Raw genomic sequence first — 19,866 nt, 5'->3', positions numbered from 1 at the left:
CAGACAGTCCCTTCTGTTGATTCCAGGTCTTTAGATAAACTCTTTCAATCAGTCAGAAAATCTTTGAATTCACCTATGACCTGGAAAACTCCCTCCTCCTTTGAGTTGTCCAACCTTTTCAGATGGAATCAATGTACATCTTACATGTATTGATTGATGTTTCGTGTCTCCCTAAATATATAGAACAAAGCTGTAGCCTGACCACCCTGGACACATGTTCTCAGTATCTCCTGGGACTGTGTCATGGGCCATGGTCATTGGCATCTGGCACAGAATAAATCTCTTCAAATGTTTGAGAGTTTCACTCTTCGTTGACAGCTCTCATTAGGAATTGGATTAGCTGGCACCTTGATCTTGGACTTCCTAGTTTCCAGACTTTAAGAAACACATTTCTGTTGTTTCAGCTGCCCAGGCTGTGGTATTTTGTTATGACAACACAAACAGACTAATACAGAGAGTAAGGTTGGAAGAGAATTAGTGTTTATTTGTCACTTAGCATTTGCTAGGTATTAGACTAGGTGACAGGCATTTGTGGCAGAATAATGGCCCCAAAGATGTCCTTGTGTGTTTTTTTTTTTGGGGAGGGGGCTCTCACTCTGTTGCCCAGGATGGAGGGCAGTGGCATGACCATGGCTCATTATAGCCTTGACCTCCCAGACTCAAGCAATCCTCTCACCTCAGCCTTCCAAGTAGCTAGGACTGCAGGTATACACCACCATGCCTGGCTATTTTTTTTTTTTTTTTTTATCTGTAGAGATGAGGTATTGCTGTTGCCCAGGTTGGTCTTGAACTCCTGGGATCAAGTGATCCTCCCACCTCAACCTCCCAAAGTGCTGAGATTACAGATGTGAGCCACTGTGCCTGGCCGAGATGTTCATGGAAACTCCCTGGAAACTGTGAATATATTACACGGCCAGGGGAAAGTAAGGTTGCTAATCAGCTAATGTGATAATTAATTTCATGTGTCAACTTAATTGGGCTAAGGGATGCTCAGAGAGCCGGTAAAACATTATTTCTAGGTGGGTCTGTGAGGGTGTTTCTGGAAGGGATTAGCGTTTGAATTCATAGACTAAGTAAAGAAGATCACCCTCATCAATGTAAGTGTGCTTGATCCAATCCATTGAGGGCTCAAGTGGAACGAAAAGGTGGAAGGCTAATTCATTCTCTCTTATTGAGCTACGATATCCATCTCCTGTTCTTGGACATCAGCACTCTGTTCTCAAGCCTTTAGGCTTGGATTAGAACTATACCACCAGCTTTCCCAGGTCTCCAGCTTATAGAAAGCATATTGTGGGACTTCTCAGTCTCCATAATCTTGTGATCCAATCTCATGATATAGCTCAGTTTCTGTGTATCTATAGCTATCCTATTAGTTTTGTTTCTCTGGGAAACCTGATGAATGCAGCTGACTTTAAAGTAGGAAGATATCCTGCATTATCTGGGTGAGCCCTATGTAATCATAAGGGTCCTTGAAAGTAAAAGAGGGTGGCAGAACAGAAGGTCATAGTGATGTGACATAAGGATTTTACTAACTGTTGCTGGCTTTGAAGATGGAGGAAGGGGTCACAAGCAAAAGAATTTGGGCAGCCTCTAGAAACTAGAAAAGAAAATAGATTCTCCCCCAGGGCTTCCAGAAAGAATAGAACCATACTGATCCTTTTGTAGTTCATGAGCATGATCATTGGGTATTCATATGCACGTGTGAGATGTGCGACCCTCTAACCTTGTTATGACATCGGCACATTGCTCATCTAACATGAAGAAAAATAAATAAATAAAAAGAAATACAATATTGACCCCTTGATTTTAGCCCAATGAAGACTGTTGTCAAAACATTATGCTACAGAACTTTAAGATAGTAAATTTGTGTTAGTTAAGACTCTGTAGTAATTTCTTATGGCTATACTAGAAAAGTAATACAATTCCTTATCTCATTTCACACAATCCTCATGACAGCCCCAGAGAAAGTTAGCATTATCTCTATTTTCTGATACAGTCTTTTATTGCCCTTCACCTCATGTTTGCTGATCCTAAGTCGATTCTTAGTTATAAATGTGAAATTACTGTATTCCATACTTCTTCAGCATGAACTAGTACTTAAGGTATTACTTGAGGCTATTCCTTTAGGTGAACACTTTAGGACAAATGTCACTGTAGTAAAAATCTGCACAAAAGGAAGATTTTCAATGAAAGACCTGAGAGATATTGATGGGAAGGAAAATGTCAGTTGTTACCTGCTTTTTCTTTTTTCCCTGTCTTCATCAGAACCACGAAATTGTTAACACTACCTAATGCCAGAAAACAAACAGAATGGTTTGTTGTAATTGCCATTGTTTCTCTTACTGGTCCTCTGTTGTGTGCTGTTCTTTGGGCAGGCAACCAAGATGTCTCTTCCAAATGTCCCCTTCATTAATGATGGCCTGGGCCACAGAATGCATAGCCATTGCTTTCAAACCCACAGCATTTGGTGTCCAGCTTCTGCTCTCCCCATCATACCTGCTGTCCAGTCTGGAATGCAGCAAAGGTGAGCCACACAGAACCACACCACCACTGGAAACTGTCACAATTTTCTCAGGATCAGGGAATCTTTTATTCATTTTTTAAATCTGAACCCTGTGAAACAACTCTTGTATAATTTATTCATAGCTGTAATATTCATAAAGGCATGGGGGTGAAGGAGATTTTCTTCAGTGTTTTTGGAAAATGAAACCTTTAACTTCTACTTCCACTTGGAGGTGGGGATAGGGACATGCTGATAAAAGTGACTGTACCCTTCTATAGAATGTAAAATCTGGCTATGGACTGGAACACCTACACATAGCCTCTCCATTTGATTTCTCTGTGTGGCCTAGTTTGAGCCTCCTCACAGCATTGCAGCTGGATTCAAGAGCAGGTGTCACCAAGCAAGGTAGAAGTACATAACATTTGACATCTTTATGAACTAGTCTAAAATGTCACATAGCATCACTTCCTCTATGTTTTACTAGTTGAGACAGTTACAGGTGTCCACTTAGGTTTAAGGGTGGCTAGGGCCTTAGCACACCATGGGAGTATAGAGCCAAAGTCACATTAGAAGAGCAGGATGCAGGAATTAGGGATCAGCCTGGGCAACACAGGGAGACCCTGTCTCTACAAAAAATCAAAAATTAGCCAGGCATCATGTTGCAAAGCTTGTGGTCCCAGCTACTTGGCAGGCTGAGGTGGGAGGATAGCTTAAACCCAGGAGATCAAGGCTGCAGTGAGTGCATTCATGCCACTGGACTCCAGCCTGGGCAACAGAGCAAGACTCTGTCTCAGGAAAAAAAAATGGAAGAAGAGAAGAGCATGTGGAATGGAAGGAAAACAATTCTAGAAAAACACTATGCTAGGTGAACCAGATATTTGTATGAACAAATGCCATTTCTGTCTACTAATTCCATCTGTTTCCCACAAAAAAGAAAACAAAAATTGTGACTTTGTAAGGTCATAGGGTTTCAAGATCCACATTTAAAACCTTCTTGAGAGATTTTCATAACGTATTTTCCTTTTAAAACTACACAATCTCATTAAATTGGTGGATTTTCCTCACCCAGTGTAAACATGCAATCTTAGATCTTAGGAAAAAGTATTGTGAAAGAGTACTAAGAAATTTTAATGAATAGAACTTTTTTTAATTTAAAAAGGATAATGAAAATATAAGGCCTTTTAAGGTTCAGTTAGCAAGTAGATAATGTAACCTTACCACGCTAAGTAGTTAACCATGGCTCTGTCTAAACTCCTAATATTTTTTGACCTGACATTAGAAAGTTTTTGGGGCTGGGCATGGTGGCTCACGCCTGTAATACCAGCACTTTAGGAGGCTGAGGCAGGCGGATCACTTGAGGTCAGGAGTTCAAGACCAGCCTGGACAACATGGTGAAACCCCATCTCTACCAAAAATTAGCTGGGTGTGGTGGCAGGTGCCTGTAATCCCAGCTACTCAGGAGGCTGAGGCGGGAGAATTGCTTGAACCTGGGAGGCGGAGGTTGCAGAGAGCCGAGATCACACCACTGCACTCTAGCCAGGGTGACAGAATGAGACTCTGTCTCAAAAAAAAAAAAAAGGAAGTTTTTAGAAGTTGTATTTTTACTAAGTGGTAGAGAATACAATTTACCTCTGAGGCATATTTTTTCCCTTATTCTTGAAAAATTACCCAGTGAGACTACGTATATGTGAAGGTAGAGCAAAGGTCTTCCTCTGTAACAAAGTGTTTCAAAAACAACATGCCTTCGATTATCTAAACTGCTCTATATAACATTGCAACAGATTGTGTTCAAAGTTGTTTTATATTTGGATCTTTGACTGCTCAATTCTGGAAAGTGATTGCCTATTCTTGAGAGGAATATATGTTTCTATGCCTGTGTATGAATGTTTGTGTATATGTATTCTCTATGTATTTGAAATTAAGACTTCAAGGCTGTAGGAAAGACTAGCAGATATGATCTTCTTTGTACTTTAAGCTATAAAAGAGATTGTATAAACAAACCACCTTACATTTGGAGCACTATAGTCTGAACTAGAGTGTTGACGTCACAGATTCAGGGTTAAGACCGTACAATTCAAAGTTGGGAAAATGTATCATTGTTCAATTACTGTGTGCAATGCCTCTGCCTCTGCAGCTTATAAAAATGGGCAGGGAGCGCTATTTACATTCTATTATGGTACAGTATGTGATTGTCTAGTTGGTTATAGGGCATGCAACAGAGACAGACTTGCTAGTTCTTCGCCATAGTTTGGGTTATTCTTCATGTACACAGCTAGATATATTTCCTAGTCTTCTTTGGAATCAGCTGTGGTTCTGTATTGAGTTCTATCCAATAGCAGAGGCTGCAATGACTGAGGTGCAGTTCTTCCAAGCCAGTCTCACCAAGCAATCCAGTGCAGAATCCTTCATGTCCTTTTCCCATCTGTCGGCTGATGCAGATGAGCAAAATGATCATAAGAACCATACATTAACATTGTAAAACTACATGAACCTAGACCCCTGAGCCATATCTTAAAGAAGAAAGGAATGATAAGGAACATTCATTTAACTGCTGCTGCTCTCTGCCTTCCAAATCTTGTAAAATGCCTTTCATTGTTAGATGCTAAACCTGAACTTTGCAGAAAAGAGGGTCTTGGAAACAAAGTTTTCTGTCTTCTAGCCTCTGTGATACATAGAGGAGTGGAGAAACATTGAGATATTGCAGAGTATTGACAGAAAATAAATGTGATAATTGTTCTTCCCTCAAGCTATAGGCTTCATAGGCTTTTAAGAAATGTGTGATTTATTTCATGTTACCAAGGAAATCCTCTCCACTTATTGCATCAGAATACAATTCTAATGCCATCTCTACTACTACCACTCTAAACCTAACCAACATCATCTCTAGCCTAGACTATTAGAATAGCCTAAGTGTTCTTTCTGTGGTGGTTTTTGTGTCTGTACAGTCTTTGGCCCTTGCAATAGACAATCATTTTTGAAATCAGATCATGTCACTTTTTTGCTCAGAGCCCTCTGATGGCTTTTCACTTCATTTAAAACAAGACTCAGTGTTCATACCTGGTCTGCAAGGCACTAATAGCCCATCTCCTCCTGCTATTATCTGTTTGCCTTTATCTCCAACTACTTTCTCCCTTTCTCACTCAGCTGCATTCACATTGACCTCCTTAATGGTTTCAGATTCCAAAAGCCACACTCCTACTTCTGGATACTTGCTGTTCCCTTTGCTGGAACTGTGATTTCCCTAGATAATCACATAGCATGTTTCCTCACTTTATTTGAGGCTCTGATGAAATATTACTTTATCAGTGAAGGCTTTTCTGACTAAATTATTGAAAACAAACACTCTTCCCATATTTGTCCCTTTATTCTAATTTTACTCTTTGGCCATTGTTACCTCTGGTCCCTATTTTCTGTCAATACACTTAATACCAGCATACATATATGTGTACCACACACTTATCACTACCATATGTATATATGTAAATGTATAGAAAAGAACGTAACCTATCCAAAGAGAGGTTTGGCCTTTGTCCTCAGCTTCTGGGGAGGTAATTTCTAAGCCCTTGGAATGTCATGGCTGAAGAGTATCTTTGTTTGTCTGGGGGCCTTGGACCAGCAGATAGTAACAATGTGTTTTGGAGAGGGGACTTTTGGGCATTCTGTATCAACTTGGCCTCCTGGAGAGCCTGAAAGAGACATCAGTCATGTGAGTAGTCAGCCATGCTTACCCTTGCTCCCACCATGATGCAGCCCCAGTAAGGACTCTGGACACCAAGGTTCAGTTGAGCTTTTCTGCTTGGCAGTATTCTGTGCAAGTTGTCACACATCGACGCCAAAGAAAGTAATGCCATCCATGACTCCATGGGGAGAGTACCATAGAAATTCCACATTTACAACTTTTCCTGGACTTGGCTCTGTGACCTCTTCTCTAGGCTGATTTTATTCTGTGTCCTTTTGCTGTAATAAACCATAACCATGAGTACACAGTTTTCTATGAATTCTGTGAGCCCTTCTAGTGAGTTATTGAAACTAGCAGTGGTTTTGAGAACTCCTTGAATTTGCAATTTGCAATTTGTGTCACGAGTGAGAGCAATCTTGTGTGGACTGTGTTCTCTGACTTTGTGGTTGTCTCAAGCTCAGTAAATATAAATACATATATTTGTTTTGTTTGAGTTTTGTTCAAAAGTTATAAAACCAAGTACCTAGAACAATTTTTAGTATGTCATAGTCATTTATTAAATATTAGAATGAAGAAATGAATTAGGGTAGCTGAAAAGTATAAGAAATTAAGAGAAAATTGATTTATAAAATCCAATATTACAGACACATGTCAAGAAAAGCTTCCAAAAATGCATAACTAAGACTTTTTTATTATATTATAAGTAATATGATGGCATTTGCTATCTTCAAAGAGTTGCCTCTGTCAGTCACAACTCTCAGAAGTCTTAGAGATTATGTATTAGGTGTTTATACTATTAGGGAGTCTTGGGGATTATGTATTTGCAGTTTATAGGAGTCACCACCAGATGGTGATATTTTTATTAGGTAACAAGAAGTTTTTGCCTTCAGATACATCAATTTATAGAGAAAAGAGATAACTATATAAAATAGAGTATTTATTAATAAGAAGAACAATATAACTATACAAGGGTAAGGTATTTGGCTATATCACAAGATGTCTATAAAGGTATTTATTTCCTCTACTAGAAACACTTTTATAATCAATCACTCTACAGAGTAAGTAGACTTAAGTGAACTTGTGTAGTTTAATCTTCTCCTCCCTTAACAAGGATTTGGAGCGCCATTCATGCTTAAGCACAGCTCTAGTAGATTTTTCTTGTATACTTAGCTATTGTTGGCTTGGAATTTGAAGTGTTACATGTTAGTAATATGATGCTGATTAGCCTTTCAAACTATGACTTTGGGCTAAATAATCCTGGTGTTGTTTCAATGCAGCAGAATTTTTATGTGCATCCATTATACAGTTAATTCAACAACCAAGTGCAATTAAATGGGAATATCTTAATTATTTTTCCAATTCCCCTAGTTTAGACTTTTGTTCAGTTAAAATAAAATGAGAGGGAAAATGGGCATTACTATCTTCTATCTATTTCTTAATGCTCTTTAAACCTTGATTTCTGCTATAATCTCTGTCCCATTCAAATTGCTGTGCAGTTATAAAGAATGTGTTTGCCTCCAAATCTTTGCTGTTTTTCAGCTTTATTATGATCCTGTGTCTAATTTACTTTTTGCCTGAAATTGCATTTTAAAGCAGCAATATCACCTTTCTCTTTCAGAAAATTATACATCTAAGTTTAAGATATCAAAGCCTATCTTTTACAAAGCATTATTAGAATATTCAATTCAATTTTTCTTTTATAAAGACATTTAATGCTACTGATTTATAATATCTGATTGATCTGTTCATTTGTCACTGTGTGAAAATAGCTGTTAATATTGGTGATACAGTCTTTTAAAATAAAATATATTTGTAATGAGAATACGTTTGACTTTGAATTCATATGTTACACATTATTTGAGGCTTGCTTTACAAACATTATTAGTGGTAATACATATGTTTCCCACATTTAGACAACTAGATAATGAGAAGTTAAAGATTGAGAAAATCCATTGAGATAATTATTTTGAAAATGACTTGTCCTTGTGGCAACAAAACACCCTTTGAAGATGAAACATTCTGAAAGCCCATGTCAAGCAATTTTGAATTCTCATTCAAGCTAAAAAAATAGAAACAGAAATAAATCATTCTAAAATACAATTCATTCATCTGTAAATAAATAGAGTATATGAGTGAGGGGAGGGGCACAAAGTCTAAGACCACGTAAAGTGTCAACTTAGTAACTTTGGAAAATAAACTTTTAGGTAATATATTTCATATATGTTTACAGGAAGGTTAGAATAAAGCAATTTGAAGAAAAATCACTTTATAATTTTTGAAATACACATTGCTATTATTCTGCCAAGGTGATTCCTGCATTTTTGCAATGTAATGCCTTCTAGAATTGTCTTGAAATGTATATCTTACAATCACTTAATAAAATAGGTTCAATTGTTTCTTTGAGACAACACGTCTTTAGAGAAGAAACAAAAAAGCACCTAAACTTGATATAATATTTGAAGTAAACTTTTCTGTTTCAAGAATAACTAAGAAAGTTTGCCCAATCCATAGCTTTAAAAACAGATACTTCTGTTTTAGACTTATAGGATTTTGGACTGCTGTATCCAGAAGCCTACCATGTTTGAAGGCACCTCTCAGAACTGAATCTGCCAGTATTTTCCCCCAATTTCCACTCAAGTTAAAAAAATTTAGGAAAAAGTATACAATTATATGATTACAACTTTTTTCCAATAATGTTTTAATTAAAGATACTTCTAATTCCACCTCTAACACACAACATACTTGTTTTATGGGACAGTCCTGACATACTGAAAAGATGAAAGGAACACTGTTATAGGTAAGAAAGAAAGAAAAAACAGTAAACAATTTGTATTTGGTAGAAATGAAGGAAACAACTATTTATAGACTAGGAACATGCATGTTTCCCAGTTGGAAGCTAATTTTTCATTTTACAGAAGAATGTAAAGCTAAAGCAGTAAGTGTAATAAGCTTGTTTTGCTAGCCACATTTAGGCAAGTTCCTTCAAATACAATTTGGAGTTTTGTTACATTTCTTCCATTCCCAAAATTTCTCTTTTTACTCCTTTGCAGTAACGGCCAACATTATATGTAGAAACATATGCATGGAACAGTATAGTAACTGAGTTTATACAATTTTCTGTTTACTAGGAGGTTGACAAACATAAGCAAAAACACTAGTAAAGTAGGCCAAGATTTGATTTAGAACAGATTTTTTAGAAATCGGATAAGAAGCAAAATCTTTTAATTACCACAGTGTGTGATCTCTAGGTAACACATCAAATGCACTTAATTGTTTACACTAGTTCTAGTTGTTCCCACAAAAAATTAACTATTAAATCAGTAAAACTTATGTAAACCAACAAATAAAAGGAAATCAGTCTCATAACAAAGGTGTTAGTTTCACAGCTGACGTTGCAGATCCATTCTTGCTGCTGTTAGACCAAATACCCATTAACTACCCTTGCTTTCTTCCTCTCTTTTTCTGTAAGCTTTATTTAACAACTGGATTTCCTCCTGATAGCCATCCCTCTCTTGATGCTGCCTTTTACTATTCTGCCTGTGTGCTTCTACGGTGTCTGGAATGGAGATATTGATATCACCATCAGGATTACTGGTGGGCAAAAAGAGGGAGTATGAGGCCGTTTCCCCTAGATCACAGGAAACAAATCTGTTTTCTTTCCTGGAGTAACGTAGGGATGGAGATCTGACTTGTGTGGAGGACTGGCTGATGTTACTAATGATTGACACAGTGTCCAAGGCCTCTTCATTATCGCAAATTTCAAGAACCTCCAAGTGTATTTTCACACTGGTGTCTGCAAACGTGGATGAAGAATCTTCTGAGTTTGGTTCATGGCCAACACTTTTGGATCGATAGACTTCTATTTTCTTAGAGGCTGGAGTTATTTTTTGCCCTTCTGCGCTTACCTCATAGGTAGAAAGAGACAAGGTTTTCCCTGTAGGTGCATGGAGAGACACAGTCCCCTGGAATGCACACAAGGGAATGGCAAGGGCACCACCGGAACGCTGGGGACAAAAACAGAATTGTTATTATTGAAAGCTAGTTTCTGAGGCTGAGACATTTAGAAATTCATTTTGTTCATCAGAATGATAAAAGTTTTCTATTTCAGATCAATTTCCCTAGAAACATTTTATAGATATGGGATTTAAATACTGCCACTGAAGCACCATACGTCAGTTTCTCGTAGGTCAAATCAGACATTTAATGAGGGTAGTTAGGAACATTTATTTGAAGATAAGGGCCATATCTCCCCAGTTAAAGGCAAAGGTGTGTACTGATGGGAAGCAATAGATGTTTTCAAAGGCAGAATTTGAACATAAAATTGAATGCATATTTACAATCTGAAATTGCTTTTATGTTTGTGATACAGACTCAGTTACATTAAAATGTTTGCAAAAGTTGGAAGAAATGTAGACTGTGTTATCAACATGAACTTTTTTTTTTCCTGTTTGGTATGCTAGAGTAAATGATAATTGCGAAACTGTGACTTAAGGACAAAAGATATTTCAACTGTTAGGTTTGAGTATACATAAGAGGAACCAAATGTCACTAGAATTATGCTATGGTGTGCTTACTTTTCTACAGAGAAATCAGTCATTAAAGTAAATCCAATAATAAAGAATACTATTCTACCTCTTTCAAAAACTTGCCTAAAAGTGTAAACTTTTTCTATTATGCTTTGTGTATTAAGATTTTTTAAAAACTGTACTTACCACTGAAAGGTGCTTCAGAAATGTAGAAAATAAGATTGATTCTTAAAATAGTCTGTACTTTTTATTGCTGATTCATGTGTTCATACTTTCAACTGACATGTTTTGATTTTTGATTATGTGTTAGTCCCAGAAGATGATAATGTGCAAAACTTCTAGAGCAGTAATTCTCAAAACTGAGTCTCCAACTCAGCATCATCAGCAGCTGCTGGTAACTTGTCAGAAATACAGGTTTTTAGCACTATCCCAGACCTACTCAATTAGGTCTCAACCCAGGTACAGGGTCAAGCAATCTGTATTTTAACAAGCCCTTTAGGTGATTCTGTTGCATAGTAAAGTTTGGGATCTCTTGCTCTAACTAAAGAAATGTTGTAGTCCAAAAAAAATAAATAAATAAATAAGGGGGGTGGTGGTGGTGGTAGAGGTACACAGACACTTTTTATATAAGTGCCTACCACCTGTAAAGCCTACAGTTACTAATTGGATTGGCCTAAGTGTGTCTGTCCACCTGGGGAACTGGCATGGGAGATAATGGCATTTTTCCAACTTAGGATGACCAGCTTTCTCAATTTTCCTGGGACTGTCCCATATTTAGCACTGAAATTTCTGCATCCCAGGAAATCCCCCAGTCTTAGACAAATGGGCAGGAGTCGGGACAGTGGGAGATTGATCACCCTACTTGATATGGGCATTTTCAATCTGGACCCAACAGTGGCTAGAGGAAGACTGGTTCTCACTACTGGAGAACAGTTTAGATTATTTTCTATTTAAAGAAGTTTTAAAGAGGATGAATTTCATTAGGGGCGCCTTCATGCTCTACTTCTTGAATTGAGAGACTACAGAAAAATACAGTGTGGGCTGTGAGACATATGATCATTCTTTCCTGGTTATTCTCTGTGAGGGGGTCTTGAATTCTCTTTACTCATAAGGAGACCTAGAAACCTAACTGTAGAATCTTGCACTCTAAAGTTTTGGAAATTTTGAAAATTTACATTGTAATGTTCAGTCCAGCCGTCTGCCAAGGAAAAGAACTTCATTGACTCTACATGTGTAATGCTGGCTGAAGTAAGAGAGACAGAGGAACCACACAGGTTCATCACAGCATCAGACTATTAATATTTGAGTGGTGGCAACTTCTGGCAAAAGAAAAGTAGGTTTCATTCCTATTATTGTACATCCAGTCATTAAACATTTGCTAAGTAAGGATGTACATGATTCTGAGGTTGCATTGGATGTATGGAGATGCTACCTCTTAAGACCCCACAGATGATTGGATGAGAAAGTCACGTAAAGAAACAAAATAAAAATTTTAGTTCTAAATGTAGTAATTGAGAGATAGGTACCAAATACTATAAGGTCCAAGGAATGACTATTGTGGGTAGGGAGATTTCATATTGTGGAGAGGGGACACGTGAAATTGATCTTAAAAATCAAAAAAAGATTTACAGGTTTTTTCGTTTGTTTTTGAGACAGAGTCTTGCTCTGTCTGTCTTGCTCAGGCTGGAGTGCAATGGCGCCGTCTCGGCTCACTGCAACCTCCGCCACCTGGGTTCAAGTGATTCTCCTGCCTCAGCCTCCTGAGTAGCTGAGACTACAGATGCATGCCACCACACCCAGCTAGTTTTTGTATTTTTAGTAGAGACAGGGTTTCACTATGTTGGCCAGGTTGCTCTCGAACTCCTGACCTCGTGATCTGCCTGCCTCGGCCTCCCAAAGTGATGGGATTACAGGTGTGAGCCATCTTGCCCGGTCAAGATTTACAATTTTAAAACCTTGCTTTCTGAGTGATAAATCACCAGTTAAAGGGTTATACTGAAAACTTTCCATCCTGAGAAAACATTTTTGTTATCAAAGACTGAAACTTCTGTTTTTTTTCTGAATAAAAATTGACTGAAACATTATTCAGTCAGAAAAGTTGACTGTCATTTAATAATATCTTTCAATAATGTGAATTAGAAATTTAAGAATAATATTATTATTTAATAATGTGAATTATAAATACAGCCTAAGAGACATAGTTAATTTGAAAGCTGAACTTTCTGACATTTTAATTTATTACAGAATTAAAAAAATACCCAAACCTGGTGCTTAAAAAATGTTTCTAAAACTTAATAATGTGATGAAAAAAATGAGTTATTAGACAGTACCCAGCAGTATAGGCATGGCTATCTTAAAGAAACTTTTGCTAGAGCTTTAACAGCATAATTATGTCATTATATGTGCCAACTTGCTTCACTGATAAGTAGTTGATACAAAAGCAAAAGTAACAAAGAATTTTTCTGCACCTGATTTTATGCATCCATACAATGTAGATTTCAATAACTTCCCCATGCTAACCTTACCTTAAAATGAACGAACAAGCTTTATTGAATTATCAAATGACAGGTGATTAAAATTGGCATTTGAGAAATGCATAGTGCCAGAGTTTGGCTATATATGAAGTCTGATTTTTCTGAAAGAGCACACAAAGTCTCAAGTTACTAAAATCATTTCGTGAAACATTCTTATTCAAACGAGTAGGGTTTATTTGAGAGTTATAGAGGTAAAACCACAGACAACAACAACAAAAATAAACAACGTAATTAAAAAATGGCCAAGAAACTTGAATAGACATTTCTCAAAAGAAAATATGCAAAAAGCTGAGAAGCACATAAAAAGATGCTCAGCATCACTAATCATTAGACAAAAGTAAGTCAAAACTATAATGAGATACCACCTCACCCATTAGGATGGCTACTATCAAAATAGAAAATAAATATTGTTAAGGATATAGAGAAATTGGAACATGTGAGCACTTTTGGTGGGAATGTGAAATGGTACAGTTGATATGGAAAATAGTATGGCATTTTCTCAAAAAATTAAAAAATAAAATTACCAAGTGATCCAGGAATTCCAGTTCTGGGCAGATACTCAAAAGAATTGAAAATCGGGTCTCAAAGGTATATTTGTTCATAGCAGCATTATTTATAATAGGTAAAATATGAAAGCAGCCCATATCCATTGATGAATAAATGGATAGCAAAATACGGTATATATATAGCATATATAATTATATGTTATATAATAATACATTAATATTAATATATTATTTATTAATTATATGTTATCTATCATGCATATAATATTAATATATATTGTATATATAAAATGGAATATTATTCTCCTTAATAAGAAAGAAAATTTGGACATATGCTACAACACAGAAACTTGAAGGTATTATGCTAAGTGAAATAAGCTAGTCACCAAAAGCCAAATACTGTATGATTAGAGTTACATGAGGTACTTAGAGTAGTCAAAATATAAAGACAGAAAGTAGAATGATGGCTTCCAGGGGCTGGAGGGAAGAAGGAATGGAGAGTGATTGTTTAATGAGTAGAGTTTCTGTTTTGCAAGAGGAAAAGAGTTCTGGAGATGAATGGTGGTGATAGTTGCACAGCAATATAAATGTACTTAATACCACTGCACTCTACCCTTAAAATCAGTTAAGATAACGGCCGGGCGCGGTTGCTCACGCCTGTAATCCCAGCGCTTTGGGAGGCTGAGGCGTGTGGATCACGAGTTGGGAGTTCGAGACCAGTCTGACCAACATGGTGAAATCCTGTCTCTACTAAAAATACAAAAATTAGCTGGGCATAGTGGCATGCGCCTGTATCCCAGCTACTTCGGTGGCTGAGGCAGAAGAATCGCTTGAACCTGGGAGACAGAGGCTGCAGTGAGCCGAGATCACGCCATTGCACTCCAGCCTGGGCTACAGGGCGAGACTCTGTTTCAAAAAAACAAAAAAAAATAGTTAAGATAGTAAATTTCATGTGTATTTTAACACAACTAAAAAACGAGGGAAAAACACAGAGACAGATTATATAGAAACAGATCTAAGTGTACATCTTTATATTATTAATTCAAAATTGATAGGTTAGTTTTGGCAAAACAGTACTGACTGTAATTTGGTCATTTTAGTTATGCTAGTTTTGAAAGTAGTAAATGTAAAAATTTGGTTTGGTTTTAGATTTGTATAAGAACTGTAAGTGTAAGAAGTTTACACCAATTTTATTTGTATATCTTTAAGCAAAATCACAAAAACTTGATTTGACAGCGAGATTCATAAAGTTTTTTCCTTTGTAAGAGACTAGTATATTATTTAAGTTAGAGAAACATTTCTCTAGGTAAGAGAAAATAGGAGCTTGAACTGAAGGAGAAGTAAAACTGAAAAGAAGTAATATCTGTATGATACAAGGAGGAAGCTGACAGAATCTTCCATCTCTCTTAGGAATGTAGGGTGAAGACTAATACAGAGTTAAAAGCTAAGAGATTGGGAGGCCTAGGTGGGCGGATCACCTGAGGTCAGGAGTTGGAGACCAGTCTGGCTAACACGGTGAAACCCCATCTCTACTAAAATTGCAAAAATTAGCCGGGTATAGTGGCGGGCGCCTGTAGTCCCAGCTACTCGGGAGGCTGAGGCAGGAGAATGGCGTGAACCTGGGAGGCAGAGCTTGCAGTGAGCCGAGATCGCACCACTGCACTCCAGCCTGGGCGACACAGCAGGACTCCATCTCAAAAAAAAAAAAAAAAAAAAGCTAAGAGAACAAACTAATTGAATCACTATTATGTAGTAAGAACTGGGTTAGCCGGTAACTCCATAGCAATGCAACAATGAGACTTTCATACCTTAAGAGCACATAGAATACAGAAATGCTCAAGCTCATGAACAATTGCATGTCCATGTGTTTGATGCTAAAATAGACCCAGGCTGGGGTATTATGAGACAATGGAATGGGGTGCCTAACGTAGGTGGGGTGAGAAAAAAGAAGACTTGAGAATCCTTCCCAGAGCAGGGCTCAATTTTTATAGATAATATCCATATTATTGTCTAACATTGTTCTAGAGGTCCTAGCTGTGCAAAAAATCAAGAAAAAAATAAGACATATATATAATGAGTAAGAAGAGACAACATTATTGTAATTTACAGATGAAAATATTATCTTCCTAGAAAATTCTAAAGAAGTAATCTAAAAATATTAGGGAGTTTAACAAGGTGGCTGAATTTTAGGTAAAAAATATTAAGAAATCAATAGTTATTGCCAGTTGAAAAATAATTTTTAAAAGGTACCATCCAAAATAGCAACAATACTATAGAAGTATGTGAGACTTTATGAAGAAAAAACAGCAATAATAAACGAAATCTTGAATAAGAGAGAAAGAATAATGTTTCTGAATGAGAAAACTTTCTCGCGAATACGGCAGTTTTCTTTTAGTTTACTGATTTAATACAATATTAATAAAAGTTCCACTGAAATTTTGTTTTAGAAGTTTCTCTTAAGATATAGTTTCAGGGGTAAATGCTTGCAGATAACCAAGAACACTTGGAAACAAACAATAAGGTGGATTCCCAAGTATAATATGTAGCTACAGCAATTAATACAGGGTGTTCATTGCAAGATTTGGTAAATCCATGAAGGAAAATATACAGCCAAGAAAGTAGATATAGTATACGCTGAAGATAGCATTTCAAAATAAGCAGGGTAATTATACTTTAAAAAGAAACAAACAAAAAACAGAATAAATTATTCCAATAAACTTTTTACATATTATTCATTATCCATTACAAAATTAAGTTAGATAGCTTTCTGATGTTACATGCAAACATTTAAAAAAATTATTCTTAATAATTATTTTAAAGTGCTGCGTGAATACGACCTTTCCAAATCTGGAATGAAAACTGGAAACCACAAAGTAAAAGGTGGACAGATTTCATTGCAAAAAACTTTAAAATGTCTACACAGAAATATATACTATAAACAAAAGTGAAAGACTAAAGGCAACCTAGAAGAATACATTTGTAGTCTATATAGAACAAAGTTGAATAGTGATGCTATGGAGAATGCTTCTAAATCAGTAAGATAAACACTCTGGCAGAAAAATGGAAAAGGGAAGTGGGCAAAAAACAATTAAAGAAAAATGGAGAGTAAACACATAAAAATATGTGCAATTTTACCAATTATTTTATTTTATTTTATTTTATTTTATTTTATTTATTGAGACAAAGTCTCACTCTGTTACCCAGGCTGGAGTGCAGTGGTACATGTGATCTCAGATCACCGAAACCTCCACCTCCCGAGTTCAAGTGATTCTTGTGCCTCAGCCTCTCAAGTAGCTGGGATTACAGGGGTGTCCCACCAGGACTGGCTAATTTTTGTACTTTTAGAAGAGATAGGATTTTGCCATGTTGGCCAGGCTGGTCTTGAACTCCTGACCTCAGGTGATTCATCCTCCTCAGTCTCCCAAAGTGCTAGGATTACAGCTGTGGCCACTGTGCCCGGCCTTACAAATAATTTTAAAAGTAACTAAAAACAATGGTCATTTTAGCTTTTCAGAATGCCCTCCATAAAAGGTAAACAGAAAAAAAAAAAAAACAGCAGAAATAAAAAGATTGATGCCATCTTTAGAGTACATTTTGATTGTATTTGACTATAAAATAAAAATTACATATGCTTACCATTGACCCTATGTCTGTGAGTTGGTTCCTCCAAATACCAGAACATCATAATGTTAGTTTATTTCAGCAGTTTTGTAAGCCCCAAATTAGAAACAGTCTAAAGGTCTACATTTAGAAAATAGTTAAATAAACTGTGATACAGTCATGTCCTGAAAAGCTATCTTGAACAGCTGAGGGAAGGCTGTAAGTTCTGCCCGGGTAAAATAATTTCCATACATTTTAAGATATAAAAGCAAGCAAATTGCAAAACAATCTGTACAGTATGATCTAGTTTTCTTGTTAAAAATCTAGTTTTCTTGTTAAAAATAATCATGAGAAATCAGCCCAGAAAATTAAACATGTATAGGAATGAAAATAGATTCACAGACATACAAGCATACCTATATACGACAGGCATAGAAAAAAGTTTGAAAGGCTACACGCCAAGAATTGTTTCCTCTGGGAGTGAATAGTGGCTTGGCATTTCACTTTCAGTATTTCTATATTTCTAAATTATCTTCTTATGATCATGATTACTCTTGATCAAGGAAGTTTATTAGGTAGCGAAGGAGGCAGAGATTACAAAATATTGCTAGAAAGGCATCCAGGATGTAGGGGCAGGGTACTGAGTGTGTTGCCGATGCTGGATGCTGGTAGTTAGCCGCAGGGTTCATCATCTGGAGTATGTGTTGGGGTTTGTTCTATTTTTAGGTTAAGAGACAAGAGACAAGCTGGGTAGAGGGCACTATTTCAAAAATTTGCCCTAATGGTTTGGTTGACTAGAATGAGAGTCTCAATTGGTGCATAGCTAATTTCCCATTCACATTTAAAAAAAAAAAAAAAAAAAGAAAGAAAAAGAAAAAATGTAGAGAATGGCACTTATGACAGGAAAGAAATATTTTAAAATTATCTAAAAGGAAAAGTGATTAAAATAATCCTATGGTTCTAGTAAGACAAATATATATAACACTCTCAAAGTGTCCAGTGTCTGTAATAAGTCAGATTATCCTCACTAATTTTACTGGAAAACTATAATAAACATTTGAGTCCAACAAGCCACCAATGTAAAGTTCAAATAAAGAGTCTCATCTCAGGAAACAATAACAACAAACAAGGAAATACCATACAACTTGAATCACAAACCACAATGTAGCCAACAAATTTGAAAATCATTCAGAAAGTTTAAGGACAGTTTCAAAAAGAGACTTCAAAAGTAAAAGGCAATAGTATCTTAACAGAAAATGAACATTAATTGAAAGAAGTAGAATATGATACAAAAACTGTTAATATTGGTTTATGTTCATGTTTGTAATGGGTTGAATAGCATCCTCTTCCAAAGTCGTGTCCCCCTGTAAACTGTGAATATGACCTTATTTGGAAATAGGGTTTTTGCAGGTGTAAGCAAGTTGTATGAGGTCATACTGAGTGAGGATGGGCCTCATGCAGTGACTCTTATCTTTATAAGAAGAGGGAAATTTGGACGCAGATGTACCTGGGGTAAGACAGTCATGTGAAGATGCAGATAACAATTGGAGTTATGCTGTCACCAGCCAAGGAACACCAAGGATTGCTGGAGCCACCAGAAGCTAGGGAGAGGCAAAAAAGGATCCTCCCCAAGAGCTTTCAGAGGGAGCATGGTCTTCATGACACCCTATTTCAGACTTCTGGTCTCTAGAAATGTGAGACAACACATTTTTGTTGTTTTCAAACATCTTGATTTGTGATAATTTGTTACGGCAGCCCTAGGAAACTAATTCAATCTTGTATGCAAACATGTGCAAAAATACATTTGGAAAAAAACTTATTTTTAAAAGTCCTACAACAGACCATCTTTTTCTGGACACTGGGGCTATGTGGCCATTTCTGTCAAATCCACATATAATATAATCTCTTCAAAGGAAGCGAACATTCCCTTGTTGATCTTTATCTTCTCTGCTACCTATAACAGTGTCTGGCATATGACAGGCCCTCAAAAATATCTGTAGAATGGATAAACAAAAGTGTGCATAAATTGGCAAAACTGACCTCATGTCCTTTCCAGATTCCATATTTTAACTTTTCGCGCAAAAATAGGATCATTTTTTGAAACATTGCTGTTTAACATTTATATTTAAACAGTCCTATATAATAAATGATGATAGTTACAAGTACATCAGAAGGTCATATTAGAACAGATTGTTTTTATCAAAATAAAATATTATGGCACTGAATTGTATGTGAAAGTTATTGCATGACAAAGAATGATAGATTCAGAGAGCATAGAACGATTCATTTTGTAGTCTCTGCTTTCTTTTTGTTTAAAAGTCTATGAATTAGCATATGCTGTCAGGAATAATGATAATCCCTTATTGCTATATTCTTGAGTGTAGGTGGCAAGGAGCTTTTTCATTTGGTAATAAAGAGCAGTCTTTAAGCCACACAAATGCTCCAGGAGAAGAGAGCATGCCATGTAAACACATTAGCACTCATAATCTCCTGTGATAATTGATTCAGACTTACTGAC

At 36.5% G+C, this 19,866-nt stretch overlaps 1 protein-coding gene and 1 non-coding gene across 2 annotated transcripts in view; one reads left to right on the top strand and one right to left on the bottom strand.

Moving 5' to 3' along the window:
- The first annotated feature begins 1,653 nt into the window (after positions 1–1,653).
- Positions 1,654–1,757, top strand: LOC112619948. The gene has a single exon (XR_003118420.1). It is a non-coding gene; the product is annotated as a small nucleolar RNA U13 (small nucleolar RNA).
- Positions 1,758–6,853: 5,096 nt separating this feature from the next.
- The window catches only part of GPR149 (G protein-coupled receptor 149), an 85,246-nt gene continuing 72,233 nt past the window's right edge, over positions 6,854–19,866 (bottom strand). Inside the window, exon 4 of the mRNA XM_025376840.1 lies at positions 6,854–10,186. Coding sequence (XP_025232625.1) covers positions 9,614–10,186 — 573 coding nt within the window. The 3' untranslated portion in view covers positions 6,854–9,613. The remainder of the gene's footprint in view (positions 10,187–19,866) is intronic.

This window comes from Theropithecus gelada, chromosome 2 (genome assembly GCF_003255815.1).
Source record: "Theropithecus gelada isolate Dixy chromosome 2, Tgel_1.0, whole genome shotgun sequence".
NCBI classification, from domain to species: Eukaryota; Metazoa; Chordata; class Mammalia; order Primates; family Cercopithecidae; genus Theropithecus; species Theropithecus gelada.
The sequence above is the reverse complement of the archived record's forward strand: the minus strand, read 5'-3'. Positions and strand labels throughout refer to the sequence as shown.